At 38.7% G+C, this 21185-nt stretch overlaps 1 protein-coding gene across 2 annotated transcripts; it reads right to left on the bottom strand.

The window, feature by feature from the left end:
- Window positions 1-2925: 2925 nt before the first annotated feature.
- Window positions 2926-19259, bottom strand: LOC133661766 (mucin-2-like). 2 transcript variants are annotated; one of them, XM_062065232.1, is made up of 9 exons: window positions 19094-19259; window positions 18909-18989; window positions 16804-17642; window positions 10483-10547; window positions 10221-10396; window positions 9954-10138; window positions 5298-5359; window positions 5073-5221; window positions 2926-4994 (listed from the first exon to the last, which is right to left on the bottom strand). In XM_062065232.1, the coding sequence occupies exons 1-9, from the start codon at window positions 19254-19256 to the stop codon at window positions 4906-4908; spliced, it is 1809 nt and encodes a 602-aa protein (XP_061921216.1). In that variant the 5' UTR covers window positions 19257-19259; the 3' UTR covers window positions 2926-4905. The 2 variants fall into 2 exon arrangements, with proteins under 2 accessions (XP_061921216.1, XP_061921215.1); XM_062065231.1 differs by lacking the exons at window positions 18909-18989; window positions 19094-19259 and having other exon boundaries at window positions 16804-18332.
- Window positions 19260-21185: the final 1926 nt, after the last annotated feature.

Below are 21185 nucleotides of genomic sequence, written 5' to 3'. Positions count from 1 at the left end.
GAGTGAAAATGGAGGAAGCTATTCGCACTACCTGTTTATTGTACAGGATGGCTGAAGACAGCTGAGACTCACCAATTAATTTACTTGACACTTTAACAATTTGATTAAGGGAAGGATTGTCCTTTAGTGACAGGTGACTCAACCATGAGACCAGGAAGAAATACAAGGCAGGTTCTGCAAAAGTAGAATAAAACATGATCACCGTGGTCTTGTCAACCATAAAATGAGACCGTATAAACGTTGGTGAGTCTTCATACACACCGCATCACAATTAGCTTCAAATTTCAGTTTTCCATTTAGTCCCGTGATATTTATGAGTTTGCAATATTCAATGACCTGATTTTTGATTGACATTTGGTTGGTTCACATGTGGTCTCTTCCTAAAGTTTATCAGCATGCATTTTGTTTTTGGTATGATGCGCTTGAACTAAGACTCGATCACACCAACAAAATCGTTAATAATTTGGCCGTGACTGCTTTCATATCCATTTACCAAACAATTCCTGAATCATCAGAAGATTTCATTATTATTCTGTTGCTATATGTTTGTGTACAAAATAAACAACTGGGGAGAAAACACACAACCTTGTGGCGAGCCGGTAGAAGTGCCTTTCCTCACAGACAAGATATCATTGACCCTGACTTTCTGGGTTCTGGTTGTAGAAAAGTCTACAAATAAAAGTCTGGCATGGGTTCCATTTTTGTCCAAATATTTTAAAAGCAGATTTAAAAGAGTTACAGTGGCACCCTCCACACATCTGTGGGCTCTATATGCAAACTGCAGAGGATCTAAATGTGTTTGCTTTAAAATCTCAGCTCTGACCATCTTCTCTAAAATCTTTGTAACAATGGAGGTCAAAGCACAAGTCTAAAACCGTTTATTATTTTTGGCCAGTTAGATTTAAGGACAGACGAGTCTTTCCAAAGTTAAGGAACATTTGGTATCGGCAGGGACTTATTAAAAATACAACACAATACGGGACTTAATTCTTTAGCACATGTTTCCAGTACATGTCTGTCCACAGATATTGTCTCGACCACGTTTTTTAGGTACTCTTTCTGAGCAAAATGCTCTTTCAATATCCTGCTGAGTGACTTTAAAATGCTGGTTGTCCCTCAGACTATGGTTTATTTCCAAAACTTCCCTGCTAAAATGTAATGTGTCAAAACAACAATAAAAATAGTTAATAGCATTAGCCAAATCTAAAATCTGCGCTAGGATCATCTAAAAGAACACAGTTGCTGTACCCTGCATTTTGACGCCCTGTCATGGATTTCATTGTTTTCCAAGCTGAACCAAGATTATTTTCTGCCAGTTTATCCTCCAGTTTGAATTTATAGTTCTGTTTGGCTTTCAGAATTTCACGTTTGAGCTCCTTTTGTAGCAGAAAGCTGATCATGGGCTGTTCCTTAGTATTTGTCTGCCTTTCGACTGTAAACAGGACGTAACAGAAGTGGACACCCATGGCTTATTGTGGGGATATTGTTTTTTCACCTACTTGCAGGCGATGATCATTTCCCTACAAAAAGCAACATATGAAGAGACAACGTCTACTTGAATGTCCACAGGACTCAGTAAGCAAGTCCCAGTCAGTGCAGTTGTCACACTCCTGCAAACAGAGACGACTCTTCTGGCCAGACTTGTATTTCCTTCATTACTGCGTTCTCTCTTTTCAATACAGTTTTGTACTTTGGCAGAAGGTGTACACAGTTGTGGTCAGCGGAGCCAAAGTTTGGAAGTGATAGAGCAAGGGTGTCCAACTCATTTTAGATCGGGGGCCACATGCTGAACTGGTAAAATCACGGCACGATAACTTAAAAATAAAGACAACTTCAGATTGTTTTCTTTGTTTAAAATTAGAACAAGCACATTCTGAAATTGTACAAATCATAATGTTGTTGGGTTTTTTCACACTTACAGGTTGCGGTTAATAGTATTCTATTTATTTGTCGTTATTTATATTTTCTGAACAAATAATGTGATAATGTTCATCAGTCAACTCATTGGTGTTAATTTTCAATCTATCAAGATAAAACAATGATATCAAAATCAAATTACAGGATGTTATTTATGTAGTTTGCTCATTTTCCTCGACTGATGTACTAACATGTGGTTTATTTTGTACATATGTAGCATCATCTACAAATATACAAAGAATTGCTATTGCGACATCCAGTGGACACATTTAGAACAGCTGTTTCTTTCATTAAAAAATTTCAGGTTAATTTTTATACCTAGCAAACTCATCCCGCGGGCCGGATAAAACCGGTTTGCGGGCCTGATCCGGCCCTCGGGCCGTACGTTTGACAAAACCTTGTGATAGAGCTTTATATACATTCTTTACTGACCCATAACATAGATCAGTGGTTCTCAAATAGGGGTACGTGTACCCCTGGGGGTACTTGAAGGTATGCCAAGGGGTACGTGAGATTTTTTTTAAATATTCTAAAAATAGCAACAATTCAAAAATCCTTTATAAATATATTTATTGAATAATACTTCAACAAAATATGAATGTAAGTTCATAAACTGAACATCAAATCAAGTAGGCTATTCCATTCATTACCATAAAACCAGAGTTTCCCCCATGCCATGATGGTTTGACCCTCACTAAAATGTCTGTCAAAAAGAACTGTGAAAAGAAATGCAACAATGCAATATTCAGTGTTGACAGCTAGATTTTTTTGTGGACATGTTCCATAAATATTGATGTTAAAGATTTCTTTTTTTGTGAAGAAATGTTTAGAATTAAGTTCATGAATCCAGATGGATCTCTATTACAATCCCCAAAGAGGGCACTTTAAGTTGATGATTACTTCTATGTGTAGAAATCTTTATTTATAATTGAATCACTTGTTTATTTTTCAACAAGTTTTTAGTTATTTGTATATCTTTTTTTTCCAAATAGTTCAAGAAAGACCACTACAAATGAGCAATATTTTGCACTGTTATACAATTTAATAAATCAGAAACTGATGACATAGTGCTGTATTTTACTTCTTTATCTCTTTTTTTCAACCAAAAATGTTTTGCTCTGATTAGGGGGTACTTGAATTAAAAAAATGTTCACAGGGGGTACATCACTGAAAAAAGGTTGAGAACCACTGACATAGATCAAGTGTTTTTTTCTGTCTGGTTGGGCAGGTGACATACTGTTAGATGTTTCAAGTGTTTTTTCGAGAGACGTGGTCAAGTGTGGCACATCTAGTGAGATGGACTGTAATTTCCGCACTACGTCATCATGGGCGGTCCTGGAGGCCAGTGCAGAGTTTACCTTTGGATGAGTATAAACAGAGGTGATAACAAGTTGAGGAAACTACAGAACAGGGATACACAACCTCTCACAGTCACAGAGCTGCAATAGCGTTTATTGACATACAACCAGACAGTGAACAAACCGATATTTGCTCATCAATGTTTCCTCTGTGCATCGGTCCAGGCGGAAGTGAGTACCAAAGCCACTAGCAGTCGGAGTGACCTCCCGGTCGTGTTCTTTTTAATTACAGTAATGGACAATTATTGGCCAAATGTGTATTTTTAGAGTAACTCATATATTGCCTCATATACACCTAGTATTCGAAGTCAGTGATTCTCTAGTGGTACGCGGGCTCCATATAGTGGTACGTATTAAAGTACAGTGTTTTAATACAGTATATTAGAACACATTGTTACCGTTCAAACTGTGTGCAATGTTACAAAAGCCAAAAATATTAAATACACTTGTCAAATAAAACCGCTGTCTTGTTGTTAATGAATACTTATGCCTACCACACTACTGCGTTTTAATGTTGGTCATTATGGTGGTTCTTGAAAAGCCAAGTTTTTTTTCTGAGAGGGTACTTGGTGAAAAAGGTTTGAGAACCACTGGTCTAGGTGTACCTAATATGTTGGCCTCTGCTGCATCTTATATTCAGGCCCAAATATTTTGGCCTTAGGTCTAGCTAAAAAAAACAAAAACCCAGAATCTAATATTTTTGGCATAGCTAATATTTTGACGTCAGTTATACCTTATTTTTGGGGTAGCTGTCGCACATAATATAATGGCCTCATTTGTACCTAATATTTTTTATGTATCTAAAATTTTGAGGGTAGCAAATATTTTGAATGTTGGCACACCTAATATTGTGAGCATAACTAATACTTGTTTATTCAATATTTTTGTACTTAAACTTTTGGCCCCATGTGTTTTGCTAATAGAGCTCTCGGCGAAGTTGGTAGAGTGGCCGTGCCAGCAATCGGAGGGTTGCTGGTTACTGGGGTTCAATCCCCACCTTGTACCATCCTAGTCACGTCCGTTGTGTCCTTGGGCAAGACACTTCACCCTTGCTCCTGATGGCTGCTGGTTAGCGCCTTGCATGGCAGCTCCCGCCATCAGTGTGTGAATGGGTGAATGTGGAAATACTGTCGAAGCGCTTTGAGTAGAAAAGCGCTATACAAGTATAACCCATTTATCATTTATCATTATTTAAGTATAAAACATGTTGGGAAAGAAACAGATTTTTTTGTGTTATTTGTACAAAAAAGAAAATTATGAATCATGCGTTTTAAGTTTTTTAATAGTTTTTGCACAGAGAAGCAATTTTCATTCAGGATGTTATGAGCAATATACTTTGTAATAATTTAAAAAACCCATTTGGAATTAAAGTAATTGCAAATACGAGCAAATATAGTGCGATTTGTGTATTTTTTTACCCATTACATTGTTGTACAACACAGCCAGTAATGTGATATTGCGTAGCAGGAATACACATCTTAACTTAATATCTTATTAGCTACCCAAACAAACCTCAATACTTGCCTATTTTGGATTATTGTCACCATTGTTTGATTCTGAAACGCTAAATGCAATGAAAATACATATTACCGATCGCTCTATGTATTAAAATAATACTCTGGGGTTGATGCTAGTGCTGGCAGGACAGTAACCATGACAACAGCCCAAGGCAGGATGCGCTGATGATGCTCGTCAAGTGGCTCGCTCCGCTTGCAACTTCTACAAACGTGAAGAATTTTTAGTGTGATTTTATATGTCAATTTGTTTTGAAGAAACCAACAAAAGAAATGAACTTACGCATGCCGTTCACAAAAATGGACGTGGTGTTTACGTTGAACGCCGTGATGTTCGGCGCAGCGGCAATCAAAACATTCCCAATGGCGGTGTTGTTGGGCACCGACCCCGAAGTGAACCTCAGGTCCATGTTGTTGATGATTGAGCCATTACTAATCAAAAAAACATTGTAAGATGAATACATAGCACCAGGACAAAAAAAATATGTTTTTATAAACAATAAAATACCTAAATGACGTTGCTGTCAAAGAGTTGAACGATGAGAAGGCCCTGCTGTAGAAAGGCTCAAGCTGCAGAGAAATAGTGATATACATTTATTGATGAATGAACAATGGCTGACATGACCCATTTAAAAAAAGTGTGATATCTCTTCGTTTTACAGTTCTTTTACTATGTTTGAAAAGTAACAGTGTTCTAAATACCAGTAACTCAAGCCCATTTTTACAGCATTTGCAGAGACATGTAAGAAACATTGCAAAGCAAATGATGTTACAATGTACAGGTGTCAAAATCAAGGCCCAGGGGCCAGATGTGGCCCGCCACATCATTTCATGTGGTTCCCACGGAAGCCTGAAATTAATATGCGGTATAGCTCGGTTGGTAGAGCGGCCGTGCCAGCAACTTGAGGGTTCCAGGTTCGATCCCCGCTTCCGCCATACTAGTTACTGCCGTTGTGTCCTTGCGCAAGGCACTTTACCCACCTGCTCCCAGTGCCACCCACACTGGTTTAAATGTAACTTAGATATTGGGTTTCACTATGTAAAGCGCTTTGAGTCACTAAAGAAAAGCGCTATATAAATATAATTCACTTCACTTCACACTTTTCTTACTAAATGTATTAACTTTACATTTTTACAGAAAACAATAAATGTACTGCAAGTAATTTCATATCTTTTAAGCTCGATCTAATATTGCAACAAATATAACATACAACATACATTCCAAACATTTTTTGATAAAATCATAATAAGTACTTTAATAGTGGCGTGACTCATGTTTTCAAAGCAAGTTATCCATCAAATTGTACGCTGTAAAAATTATGTTTACTGTTAAAAAAAAAAGTTGCTAGAATTTTACCGTAAATAAACTAAACTAACTGTGGCACATTTTTCCATTTACAGTAATACATTTTACAGTAAAAACATTGGTACTGTTTATCCATTTCCTTTTATATCCTCAAAAGTTAAAAAAATACTGTAAAATGTACAAATGTTTTTAGTGTATGCAAATATATATATATATATATATATATATATATATATATATATATATATATATATATATATATATATATATATATATATATATATATATATATATATATATATATATATATATATATATATAATTAGTAATCACGTAATATATATATATATATATATATATATATATATATATATATATATATATATATATATATATATATATATATATATATATATATAATTAGTAATCACGTAATTACTAATTATATATATTCATATATTATTTACTATTGTAATGGGCCCTCTGAAGGCAGCCATAACTGCCATGTGGCCCTCAATGAAAACGAGTTTGACACCCCTGTATAGTGTGTAATACTGTATGTCTGAGCTTCATTCAAATTTAAAATATTTTGGAGCTGTTAAAAAACATACAGCATACAGTGGCAAATTATGATTAATTCCAACCAACAAACGCAAGTGTTTTCTAATCATGGCAGACTTGGTAACAGATGACAATTTTTGGAAAATGAGAAATCGCAACCTTATCTTTTTGAAGCTGAAAATATGGAGGATGAACTACTGCTTAGAGAAACCAGTACAAAGAGAGGCTGAAAGGTTGGAGCAGACGGAAGCTGAGAGAATGAGGTCGGCGTCACTTTGATGCTGTAAATTTGGAACTTGGAGCCAAGCTATTTCGACGTAAATGGAGTGCTTACCCAAAATAAACCTGGAAAAACGTCCGGGGACAGCTGGACCAAACACACAACTGTCCATCAAGTAAGTCACTATAATATTGATCATGATACATGCAGCATCTCATGCGTGTTATTACAACTACAGTACATATTCTATTGAGCAAGCTAGCTGTGTGCAAACAAAACATGAAATTTGGGCTAATACTTTACAGATACTGTAATATGATTGTTCATGATTAGTGTCTTATCACATTGTGTTGTGCATTACAAACCCAAATGAGATTTGGGTGCTGACGTAGAAGCGAGCTGATCTCTTGCCGTAGCTAGCTTTTACGGCTAATACCGAAGCATGCCAATGTGTTACTACGCTGGAAATAGAGTTTGCCAGTGTTCTCTTACAAAAACAATATCGCTGCAGCTTGGTTATTATACAAGTTACGAAACGTAAATGAAGTATTGTTGACAGTTTTTAATGCATATTTAAACTGATTTAGAGTTCGAATGGATTGCTTCCATTAGCTGCATTGCGAGACACCTAGAATTATCTAATTTTTGACATGTTAGATTGCAAAAAAGAAACTTTTGTCTTCATGTCTCTCATAAGGATTATGAAGAATAGGCAAAATTCCCCCAAAAAGTGCAGTTCTCCTTCAAAGAAAAAATGAGCATGCACCTTCAAAATAAATTGTATGATTAATTTGTGTGTATACATGATTAATGCAATACTTTTTTGTGATTGATCACATGAGTTAAATCGTTATTTTTTATAGCATTGTTTTTTTTATAATTTAGTGAATGCTGAGAATCAAACATCCATCCATCCATCCATCTTTTACCGCTTGTCCCTTTCGGATTCGGGGGGGAAATGTGTATTTTACTTCACAATGTGGTTTTTTTTTTAACCCGAAAACATGTTTTCAACCATAATTAGTAAATGCTCAGATTTAAACATTCATAGTGTTGCTAATCTTCATGTCAATGTTAATGCTAAAGCTAATGTTAATGTCAGGCTTGAGCATATCTGCTCAAATAGTGTTTGTATCATTTTGAAAATGCTGCGACATAAATTCTTATCTGGTGTAATTTATCAAATTATGTGAATGCTGGTAATCAAACTCACTACATACAGTGCTGCAGTGTACTACAGTATAGTGTGCCTAAGCACTTGCATTTCGTGTATCACTTTTGGATTCTATTGTTAACGCTGTGAATTAAGCATTCATGCTAACTAATGTTGTTGCGCACTAATATACATTGCTGACTACTACGTGTCGAATATTTTTTGTAAAACTTTGGGAATGCTGAGAATCAAGTATTCATAGTAATTTTATTTTGCCCCCGCCACAAAATTGTATACATTTTTTTTAGGTGTAATTTCGGATTTTTATTGGGAATCAAGCATTCACACTAACTATTGTTGTCCATTCATCTTCAACGGCTTATCCGGAATCGGGTCGCAGGGACAACAGCTCCAGCAGAGACCCCCAGACTTCCCTCTCCAGAGGAACATTAGCAACTTCCTCCTGGGGGATCCCGGAGCGTTCCCAGGCCAGAGAGGAGATGTAATCCCCCCATCTGGTCCTTGTCCTGCCCCGGGGTCTCCTCCCAGTGAGACGTGCATTGGGTTTGTGGGCTTGTATAAAGCCTCAGGGAGTTGAACGCCCCTGCCTTACATAGTTCCGGGTCACCTTTGACCAAGGGTGACACCTGGGCAAGGTGTAGCACCCGAATGCCCCGCCCCATCAGGGTTACAATTAGAGATGTCCGATAATGGCTTTTTTGCCGATATTCCGATATTGTCCAACTCTTAATTACCGATTCCGATATCAACCGATACCGATATATACAGTCGTGGAATTAACACATTGTTATGCCTAATTTTGTCGTGATGCCCCGCTGGATGCATTAAACAATGTAACAATGTTTTCCAAAATAAATCAACTCAAGTTATGGAAAAAAATGCCAACATGGCACTGGCATATTTATTATTGAAGTCACAAAGAGCACTATTTTTTTTAACATGTCTCAAAACAGCAGCTTGGAATTTGGGACATGCTCTCCATGCATGAGGAGGTTGAGGTGGGCAGGGGGGGGGGGTTGCGGTGGGGGGTGGTTAGGGGTTAGCGGGGGGTGTATATTGTAGCGTCCCGGAAGAGTTAGCGCTGCAAGGGGTTCTGGGTATTTGTTCTGTTGTGTTTATGTTGTGTTACAGTGCGGATGTTCTCCCGAAATGTGTTTGTCATTCTTGTTTGGTGTGGGTTCACAGTGTGGCGCATATTTGTAACAGTGTTAAAGTTGTTTATACGGCTACCCTCAGTGTAACCTGTATGCCTTGCATTCGCTTGTGTGTGTGAGAAAAGCCGTAGATATTATGTGACTGGGCCGGCACGCACAGGCAGTGCCTTTAAGGTTTATTGGCGCTCTGTACTTCTCCCTATGTCCGTGTACGCCGCAGCGTTTTAAAAAGTCATACATTTTACTTTTTGAAACCGATACCGATAATTTTGAAACCCTTACTGATCATTTCCGATATTACATTTTAAAGCATTTATTGGCCGATAATATCGGCAGACTGATATTATTGGACATCTCTAGTTACAATACCACCATGCACCACAGGCGTTAGCCGGCCCGGAACTAGGCCTGGAGGCAGGGCTCGTCAGCGAGCGCCTGGTGGCCGGGCTAGCCACAGCCCGAAGAAGCTACATGGACACACCAGCTTCTCTGCCACATGGGCCCACCACCCGCAGTCACAACCAGTGGGGTCAGGTGCGCTGCCAATTGGATGGCAGTGAAAGTGGAGGCTCCAGACGGACTATTGTTGTGCTTCCAAAAATGTTTTATTATTAGCATGAAGGCTAAAAATCGGGCATACTACATACTATTGAGTGATACTTTTCATATTATTTTAGAATGCCAAGACTCAAGAACTCAAACCAGCTAATGCTATTTTATTCTATTGTCTATAAACCAGTTTTTCTTACCGTCATCTTGATTATCCTCGCTCGGTCAACAAATGCAGCTGACGACTGATTGAGCAAGTCACTGGTAAACGTCTCGTCAGACGTAAACCTTAATGTCCGCGTTGTTAGCTGCACTGGCGTCGTTGTTGTCTTTTTGGTGGTGGAAGAAGGTTTTGCCGTCGTTGAATTTGCTCTATTTGGGGATTCTGTCAACATTGGGGAAGACTTCATTGAAAAAAATAACAGAGCGAATGACAAATCTGGCCATTAAAATGACGGTTAACTCACGTATGACTTGAACGGAGTCCTGAACGATGCTGATATTGAACGAGTTGTTGGGTTGCCTCAGCGTTTCCTCCAAGGTGGAAACAACGTCGTCGTTCTGTGGGGTTGACTCAATGTCTCTGAACTCGAGTCCCACGTCCACTTGCGTGTTGTCCATTCGCGTGATGACGACCGCGCGGCTGTGTCGCACACAAATGGCAAAGTTTTACGATCTTTTACAAAAAAAATAACTTGCAATGTTCACATCGTCCGTCAAAAATCGTACATAATTCTGATGATGAAGGTGCGGAGGAAGATTGGACCAAATCTCTCCCTGTAGATGAGGTCGCACTGTAATGTGGATACATTGCGTTAAAATCATTGGAAAGTGTATGCAGCTATATTAGAGCCAAAAGTTTTGGAACATTTGAAACTAAAAAAACAAGTTTTGATGTTGAATTTTGTCAAACACACCAGTGTATTTATTACAAAACTAAGTGCACAAACAAATTCTGGTTCAATACAATCATAATTCACTCTGATGATTCTTTTGAGTACATTATTTATTTTCAATCTAAATTTCGTATATTTCTATATTTAGGATTCAGGTTTTTTTTTCAGCTAAAAATATATTTTTTTTTACGGTTAATTTTTTTTCTTGAATTTCAGTTTCAGATTGAAATGTTTTCTTTATATCTTCAGATTTCATGTGAGGTTACGGTAAAAACATCCACACACACATTCACTGTGCAAACATACATATACACATACTGTATAAGCACATATGCATACATACACTCATGCATATAATCACGTTTCATCAAATATATATTAATGTTGTTGCCCTAGGGGAAACTGGGTAACACACGGCACACCGATAAAGCTTAACCTATGGTTACTATAACAATCTACAAGGTTAATGCAGTTGGCTTCTCTTTCTTCGCCTTCATTTATCTGCTTTCTTTTGTATTTCAAGTTATCATTACATATATGTATTGTTGCATTTGAAACCATTGAATTGTTGATAATAGAGGTTGTTATTATTTATTATCAATAGTGCTGTTTCTATTGGTATTTGTATCGTTCCATTTGTAGTGTAACAGTGTTCATTGTCATTTCTGTGTTATTATTATTTACTTCACTAACTGCTTCTTTGCTATCACCTTTACTATCTTATTTGTACATATCCTATTTGCTGATGCTGTTCTGTTGTTGTTGTTATTGTTGTTTGTGGTTGTTTTCGTCTCTCTGTCTTGTCCCCCTGTTGTTCCCGCAACTTCCTTTTTTTCTCTTTCTATCCCCTCCTGCCGCTGCGTCAAATAATAATATAAATCCATTTAATAAAGTCAAGTACAAATAAGGCAACAAGAGAAGTATCCCACACTTCCTTTTTTAAAGTAAATCTGTACAGCAAAAATGGACATCTACATCAACAATATGATTTGCCTGAGTAGCTGGACAAGACAAAAAGAAAAAAAAATAACCCTTTAAAACATGCCTCGCCAAAGGGGCCAAGGCCACCTGCTCTTCAAACATTTAAATAACAATAATTAAAACCTGCACAATAAGTGTAAAGGTAATGTAGTTAACTCACTGTCCTGCTGTGCACATATACGTAGCGCCAACTAATGCGAGTGAAATGACGTAATTTTGTAACAAATTGTTCTAATTTGTGTTTTATCTTTAACAATGTGTTTTACCTGTTACATGTCCTATCTGTGTATTTTTTGCCATAGTATTGATTTTAGTATTTACTAATGATTTTATTTGTCTTAAAGCACAAACCAAGAGTGGCAACAATAATCATGAATCATTTATTAAAATGTCAAAGATTACTATTCCAATCTAACCTAATCCTAGATTATGGCAGGCTACATGTAATATTTCAAATTGCACAATGTTCTTTGAGTGCAACAAGAAAAGCCCAATGTGTTAATGTGTTTTATTTTTTGTTTTAATCTTTGAAAATTGTTCTTTGAGTGCAATAAGAACCATATGTTTAATATATTGTAAGATTTTTTTTTTTTTATGAATCTAAAAATACCTTTTATTTTGAAAAGTATCCAAAAGTATCGAAATACATTTAGGTACTGGTACCGAAATATTGGTATCTGGACAACCCTAACATATATATATATATATATATATATATATATATATATATATATATATATATATATATATATATATATATATATATATATATATATATATATATATATATATATATATATATATATATATATATAGTAACACACACATGCTGTATATACAGTATATGGTACTATAACAGCAGGATATTTCTGTGTAACAGGAGTGACTGACTGATGATTGTGTGACAATATTCACTGGTCTTATTCTTATATTTATGATTTTTAACATGACACTGTCAGTTTGTCTGTTTCTAATGGTTTTTGATACATACAGTGTCACGCATTTAGCTGTATGTGTGCTTGGTTCCCTTTTTCAAGGAACACTTTAAACATGTTTAGGTTGTTCAGCATTGGTAAAATAAATTCCTAAAATGCTGTAGGAAAAGGGTCAAAGCTAAACACACAATACAAATACAAACAATATGGCTGATAAAATTCTAAAAATATTACACAACACCTCAAAACACTAATTGGAATTTTACAGCCTTTACGCTGCATAAAATAAGGTACATGAAAATAAATAATGTGGGATTTGTAATATAAATTAATAAGATATCTACATCTCTGCTCTCTACCTCCCAGTCGACCGTCTAGAGATTGATCTTTACAGTAAAGCAAAAATGCAACAAACACTGTGAAACATGAACGCAAAGGACAAAAAAAGACCCACAGATCCATATAACAATGATCCATATATTATAACTCTTCTGCAAAACAGAACTTTGTTGTAGAAATCTGCTTCCGTGTCCCTCCCTGACACTCTTGTCTCAGCCTAGCTGCTGTAAGCAAACCCTGCCCACTCTGCTTCTTGCCTCGCCTGCTTGGAGCTGCTGTGACGTAGATCACCGAAATACCCCGTATGTCCATACTTGCCAACCTTGAGACCTCCGAATTCTGGAGATGGGGGCGGGGTTTGGTGGTAGCGGGGGTTTATATTGTAGCGTCCCGGAAGAGTTAGTGCTACAAGGGATTCTGGGTATTAGTTCTGTTGTGTTTATGTTGTGTTACGGTGCGGATGTTCTCCCGAAATGTGTTTGTCATTCTTGTTTGGTGTGGGTTCACAGTGTGGCGCATATTTGTAACAGTGTTAAAGTTGTTTATACGGTCACCCTCAGTGTGACCTGTATGGCTGTTGATCAAGTATGCCTTGCATTCACTTGTGTGTGTGTAAAAGCCGCGCATATTATGTGACTGGTCCGGCACACTGTCTGTATGGAGGAAAAGCGGACGTGACGACAAGTTGTAGGGGACGCTAAAAGCAGTGCCTTCCAGGCACGCCCCCAATATTGTTGTCCGGGTGGAAATCGGGAGAAATTCGGGAGAATGGTTGACCCGGGAGATTTTCGGGAGGGGCACTGAAATTCGGGAGTCCCCCCGGAAAATCGGGAGGGTTGGCAAGTATGCGTATATCACGTATAGCACAAATCCCAACTATTGGAATACTCTATATCAGGGGTGTCAAACTCAAATACAGAGTGGGCCAAAATTTTAAACTGAACAAAGCCGCGGGCCAAGGCCGAACAAATTAACCTTTTAATATGGACCCAAACAAGTTTTGCATTGAATATTGAACAAGCAAGGCTTATATAACTTTATAGTGACATGCAAAATCGTGTTTCAAATAATAATAATAATAATTAAAAAATATCAATTGCATATGAAATTCTATTTGCAGCCTTCTGAGGTAAATATCAACATAAACTTTTTCCACAGGCTAATAAATTTGAAAATAAAATAACAATGAATAAACCAACCATTCAGGACTTTAAACTGCTCAGTTTGCAACACACTGATCTAATCTGATGTGCCCAAGCCAGATACCTGGCATCTTTTCTTGGATGCTAGTTAATTAATGTCGGGGCTCAGGCTTTGAGCTGAGGGAACCTTCATTATCGAATGAAGGTGTTCATCAGTCAGACGTATCCTGTGAGACGTTTTCGTCATCTTCATTGAGGAGAAAAGTTGCTCACATAGATAAGTGCTGCCGAACATGGAGCATTTTGAGCAGCTTGGTGCGGAGCTGAGGCATTGTGTCAGGGATGAATTGTGAAAACTGTGTGGCACCAACAGCATCATACTTTGACTTCAGCGTGTCATCACACTGGAGTTCAATCAGCTCCATTTGGAGGTTAATTGGTGCTTTTTCCACATCAACTGCGAAAGGATTACTAAACAGTTCAAATCTACATTTCTGACCATCAAAGTCGCCAAATCGCCGGCTTAACTCAGTGCAGAGTACACTGAGTTGTTCAGCAAACTGTGCGCACACGGCGGTAGAACATACTTGCCAACCCTCCCGAATTTCCCGGGAATTGCCCCTCCCGAAAATCTCCCGGGGCAACCATTCTCTCGTATTCCACCCGGACCACAGTCTTGGGGGCGTGCCTTAAAGGCACTGCCTTTAACGTCCTCTACGAGCTATCGTCACGTCCGCTTTTCATCCATTCTAACAACGTGCCGGCCCAGTCACAAGATATGTGCGGCTTCTGTACGCACACACGTGAATGCAGCGCATACTTGATCAAGAGCCATACAGGTTACACTGAGGGTGTCCGTATAAACAACTTTAACACTGTTAGAAATATGCGCCACACTGTGAATCCACACCAAACAAGAATGACAAACACATTTCGGGAGAACATCTGCACCGTAACACAACATAAACACAACAGAACAAATACCCAGAACCCTTTGCAACACTAACTCTTCCGGGTTCTGCAAAGGGTTCTGGGTATTTGTTCTGTTGTGTTTATGTTATGTTACGGTGCGGATGTTCTCCTGAAATGTGTCCTTGATAACGCTGCTTGGATGGCAACATATGTTGCTCCAAAACCTGTATGTACCTTTCAGCATTAATGGTGCCTTCACAGATGTGTAAGTTACCCATGCCTTGGGCACTAATACACCCCCATACCATCAAAGATGCTGGCTTTTGAAATTTTCGCCTATAACAATCCAGATGGTTATTTTCCTCTTTGGTCCGGAGGACACGACGTCCACAGTTTCCAAAAGCAATTTGAAATGTGGACTCGTCAGACCACAGAATACTTTTCCACTTTGCATCAGTCCATTTTAGATGAGCCCGGGGCCAGCGAAGCCGGCAGCGTTTCTGGGTGTTGTTGATAAATGGCTTTCGCTTTGCATATTAGAGTTTTAATTTGCACTTACAGATGTAGCGACGAACTGTAGTTACTGACAGTGGTTCTCTGAAGTGTTCCTGAGCCCATGTGGTGATATCCTTTACACAATGATGTCGCTTTTTGATGCAGTACCGCCTGGGGGTTCGAAGGTCCATAATATAATCGCTTACGCGCAGTGATTTCTCCAGATTCTCTCCACCTTTTGATGATATTATGGACCGTACATGGTGAAATCCCTAAATTCCTTGCAATAGCTCGTTGACAAATGTTGTTCTTAAACTGTTCGACAATTTGCTCACGCATTTGTTCACAAAGTGGTGACTCTTGCCCTATCCTTGTTTGTGAATGACTGAGCATTTCATGGAAGCTGCTTTTATACCCAATCATGGCACCTACCTGTTCCCAATTTGCCTGTTCACCTGTGGGATGTTCCAAATAAGTGTTTGATGAGCATTCCTCAACTTTCTCAGTCTTTTTTGCCACTTGTGCCAGCTTTTTTGAAACATGTTGCAGGCATCTAATTCCAAATGAGCTAATATTTGCAAAAAATAACAAAGTTCTGCAGTTAGAACGTTAAATATCTTGTCTTTGCAGTCTATTCAATTGAATATAGGATGAAAAGGATTTGCCAATCACTATATATATATATATATATTTTACGATTTACACAACGTGCCAACTTCACTGGTTTTGGGGTTTGTAAAAAAAAAAAAGCACTGCAGATCGGATTGGCGGCTTGGTTGAAAAGCTGAACAGGCCGTAATATGCCCAGGTCTGATGTACATGTTGTTCAAGTTGATAGTAGTATCGCAAAGCAGGTGGGCTAAATAATCTTTGAAGACTAGATTAAAACACACTGTAATGCAATTCTTAGTTTCATTCTTTCCAACTTTTAAGACATTAAGGCGACATGAGATGGGACGGTCTGTATAGCCTTTTTGTGAAGCAATGGATGACATAACCCCCACGTAAAATATGTTCCAAACATCATAACAAAAGATCTGGAACAGAAACGTTACAAAAAAATACTGAAAAATCTAAAAAAAAAGAATCTCATTTATCAAAATATATGTCAATGAAAATGTATATAATATATATATTCAAAATAATTGATTGTCATATGAATTGATATGATTGACTTGAATTTTGTGTGTGCACTTATGTTTATTTTTAAAACACTGACGTATTTTTAAAAAAATTAACAAAATTTGATTTTTCCGTTTCTAATTGAATTTTTTCATTGACAAAAAACATTTGGCCCTGCTATAACGTAGTAGAAGTGGATAAATATACAAAATGGGAAAGTAGACTTACCGCAGTGACAACTTGTGTTTCAAGATCTCTGTACTGCACACTAGTAACATTGTTGAAATCTTCCGTAAAAACTATCTCCAAAGTTGCAGAAAGAATGACAACAGGTGGTGAAGAAGTGGCTGCAGCAGTGGTTACAGAAGTCATTGGTGCCAGAGTAGTTGGTGTGGGCCTGTGCATTGTTGTTGGTGCATGGATTGTTGTTGGTCCATTAGTTGCAGGCACCTGGACGGTGGTTGGCCCATGGGTAGTTGTTGGCTCATGCGTTGTGGGTATCTGGGAGGTGGTGGGTCCATGAGTTGTGGTTGTGTGGGTGATTGGTTCCAAGGTGGTTGTTTGCCCATGAGTTGTTGGTACCGGGAGTGTTGTTGGTACCAGGGTGGTTGTTTGCTCATGAGTTGTTGGTACCAAGGTGGTTGTTTGGCCCTGAGTTGTGGAGACCTGGGTGAATGTTGGTCCATTCGTTGTTGATACCAGGGTGGTTGTTGGTCCATGAGTTGTTGTTAACTGGGTGGTTGTTTGTCCATTAGTTGTGGATACCTGAATTGTTGTTGGCCTATGAGTTGTGGTTACCTGTGTAGTTGTTGGCCTGTGATTTGTGGAACCCTGGGTGGTTGTTGGCCCTTGAGTTATTGGTTCCAAGGTGGTTGTTTGCCTATGAGTTGTTGGTACCAGGAGTGTTGTTGGTCCATGAGTTGTTGGTACCAAGGTGGTTGTTTGCCCCTGAGTTGTGGATACCTGGGTTGTTGTTGGTTCATGACTTGTTGGTACCAGGGTAGTTGTTGGTCCATGAGTTGTTGGTACATGGGTGGCTGTTGGTCCATTAGTTGTTGGTACCAGGGTGGTTAATGGTCCATGAATTGTTGGTACCAGGGTGGTTTGTTGCCCATTTGTTGTGGAGACCTGGGTGAAAGTTGGTCCATTAGTTGTTGACACCATGGTGGTTGTTGGTCCATTAGTTGTTGACACTATGGTGGTTGTTGGTCCATGAGTTGTTGTTAACTGGAAGATTGTTGGTCCATTAGTTGTTGGTATCTGGGTGGCTGTTTGCCCATTAATTGTTAACAGAGTTGTTGTTGGTCCATTAGTTGTTGGTACCAGGGTTGTTGTTCGTCCATTAGTTGTAGATACCTGGGTGGTTGTTGTCCTATGATTTGTGGATACCTGTGTAGTTGTTGGCCCGTGAGTTGTGGAAACCTGGGTGGTTGTTGGCCTGTGAGTTATTGGTTCCAAGGTGGTTGTTTGCCCATGAGTTGTTTGTACCTGGGTGGCTGTTGGTTCATGACTTGTTGGAACCAGGGTGGTTGTTGGTTCATGAGTTGTTGGTACATTGGTGGCTGTTGGTCCATTAGTTGTTGGTGCCAGGGTGGTTAATGGTCCATGAATTGTTGGTACCAGGGTGGTTTGTTGCCCATTTGATGTGGAGAACTGGCTGAAAGTTGGTCCATTAGTTGTTGATACCATGGTGGTTGTTGGTCCATGAGTTGTTGTTAACTGGGTGGTTGTTGGTCCATTAGTTGTTGGTACCAGGGTTGTTGGCCCATGGGTAGTTGTTGGCTCATGTGTTGTGGGTATCTGGGAGGTGGTGGGTCCATGAGTTGTGGTTGTGTGGGTGATTGGTTCCAAGGTGGTTGTTTGCCCATGAGTTGTTGGTACCGGGAGTGTTGTTGGTACCAGGGTGGTTGTTTGCTCATGAGTTGTTGGTACCAAGGTGGTTGTTTGGCCCTGAGTTGTGGAGACCTGGGTGAATGTTGGTCCATTCGTTGTTGATACCAGGGTGGTTGTTGGTCCATGAGTTGTTGTTAACTGGGTGGTTGTTTGTCCATTAGTTGTGGATACCTGAATTGTTGTTGGCCTATGAGTTGTGGTTACCTGTGTAGTTGTTGGCCCGTGAGTTGTGGAAACCTGGGTGGTTGTTGGCCCTTGAGTTATTGGTTCCAAAGTGGTTGTTTGCCCATGAGTTGTTGGTACCAGGAGTGTTGTTGGTCCATGAGTTGTTGGTACCAAGGTGGTTGTTTGCCCCTGAGTTGTGGATACCTGGGTGGTTGTTGGTTCATGACTTGTTGGTACATGGGTGGCTGTTGGTCCATTAGTTGTTGGTACCAGGGGGGTTGTTGGTCCATTAACTGTTGGCACCAGGTTCATTGTTGGCCCTTGAGTTGTGGATCCAGGGGTAGTTGTTTCTGGTTCTTCAGGTAGATAATAAATGATAGGACAACATAACAAGATTTTGGTTATTTTACTCTTTAAAAAAAAAACAGAAATCAATAAAACCAATGCAATGTTGACTTACGAACGACTGCTATTGAGTCTGAATCCAAAGTGAGGTTGAAAGTGTTGTTGGGACTATTTATAGCCTGTACCAATGTGTCTACCACCACATCTGCTTCTGGAATTTGATCAGTTGATACAGAATTGTTGAACTGTAGGTCCACCTCTACTTGAGTGTTTCCCATTTGTGGCCTTAATGGTTAAAAGTCCACAGTTAATTCCAATTTAATTCAGAATAATGTAAATTGAGGCATTTCTTGTATTACCTGAATCCAATAACAATGGTTCTGATGAAAACACTTCCAAACGTTTCAAAGAAAATGAAGTCACACTGTAAAAAAAAAGAAAAGCACAGTTTTGAGTCATTTTAGCTAAAACAGTGCATACTTCTAAATTTAAATGATTATTTACCATTGATATCACTTGTGTTTGAAGAGTTTGGTATTGTTCACTGTTGGGATCATTAAATTCTGGAACAAAAGGTTCCTCAACAGTTGCTTCAATTGACACAACTGGTGATGGAACTGAAGTGACTGCAGTTGTTGGTTCATGAGTGGTCGTTGGTGTACGGTTAGTTGGTCCATTCGTTGGTGGTACAAGGATGGTTGTTGGCCCTTGAGTTGTGGATACACGGGTAGTTGTTTCTGGTTCTTCAGGTAGGTAATGGAGAAAATGGACAACAGGACAACATTTTAGTATCTACACTCACTAAAATGTGACACCAACTCAATAAAACCAATGCAATGTTGACTTACGAATGACTGCTATTGAGTCTGAATCCAAAGTGATGTTGAAAGTGTTGTTGGGACTATTTACAGCCTGTACCAATGTGTCTACCACCACATCTGCTTCTGGAATTTGATCAGTCGATACAGAATTGTTGAACTGTAGCTCCACTTCTACTTGAGTGTTTCCCATTTGTGGCCTTAATGGTTAAAAGTCCATAGTTAATTCCAATTTAGGTCAGGATCATGTAAATTGAGGCCCTTCTTGTATTACCTGAATCCAATAACAATGGTTCTGATGAAAATACTTCCAAACGTTTCAAAGAAAATGAAGTCACACTGTAAAAAAAAGTACAGTTTTGAGTCATTTTAGCTAAAACAGTGCATACTTCTAAATGTAAATGATTATTTACCATTGATATCACTTGTGTTTGAAGAGTTTGGTATTGTTCACTGTTGGGATCATTAAATTCTGGAACAAAAGGTTCCTCAACAGTTGCTTCAATAGACACAACTGGTGATGGAACTGAAGTGACTGCAGTTGTTGGTCCATGGGTGGTCGTTGGTGTACGGTTAGTTGGTCCATTCGTTGGTGGTACCAGGATGGTTGTTGGGCCTTGAGTTGTGGATACACGGGTAGTTGTTTCTGGTTCTTCAGGTAGGTAATAGAGACAATGGACAACAGAACAACATTTTAGTAATTACACTCACTAAAATGTGACACCAACTCAATAAAACCAATGCAATGTTGACTTACGAACGACTGCTATTGAGTCTGAATCCAAAGTGAGGTTGAAAGTGTTGTTGGGACTATTTATAGCCTGTACCAATGTGTCTACCACCACTTCTGCTTCTGGAATTTGATCAGTTGATACAGAATTGTTGAACTGTAGGTCCACCTCTACTTGAGTGTTTCCCATTTGTGGCCTTAATGGTTAAAAGTCCACAATTAATTCCAATTTAATTCAGAATAATGTAAATTGAACTATTTCTTGTATTACCTGAATCCAATAACAATGGTTCTGATGAAAATACTTCCAAACGTTTCAAATAAAATTAAGTCACACTGTAAAAAAAAGAAAAGCACAGTTTTGAGTCATTTTAGCTAAAACAGTGCATACTTCTAAATGTAAATGATTATTTACCATTGATATCACTTGTGTTTGAAGAGTTTGGTATTGTTCACTGTTGGGATCATTAAATTCGGGAACAAAAGGTTCCTCAACAGTTGCTTCAATAGACACAACTGGTGATGGAACTGAAGTGACTGCAGTTGTTGGTCCATGAGTGGTCGTTGGTGTACGGTTAGTTGGTCCATTCGTTGGTGGTACAAGGATGGTTGTTGGCCCTTGAGTTGTGGATACACGGGTAGTTGTTTCTGGTTCTTCA

This window comes from Entelurus aequoreus, linkage group LG12 (genome assembly GCF_033978785.1).
Source record: "Entelurus aequoreus isolate RoL-2023_Sb linkage group LG12, RoL_Eaeq_v1.1, whole genome shotgun sequence".
In the NCBI taxonomy this organism is placed as follows: Eukaryota; Metazoa; Chordata; class Actinopteri; order Syngnathiformes; family Syngnathidae; genus Entelurus; species Entelurus aequoreus.
This window is presented reverse-complemented; position numbering and strand designations above follow the sequence as displayed.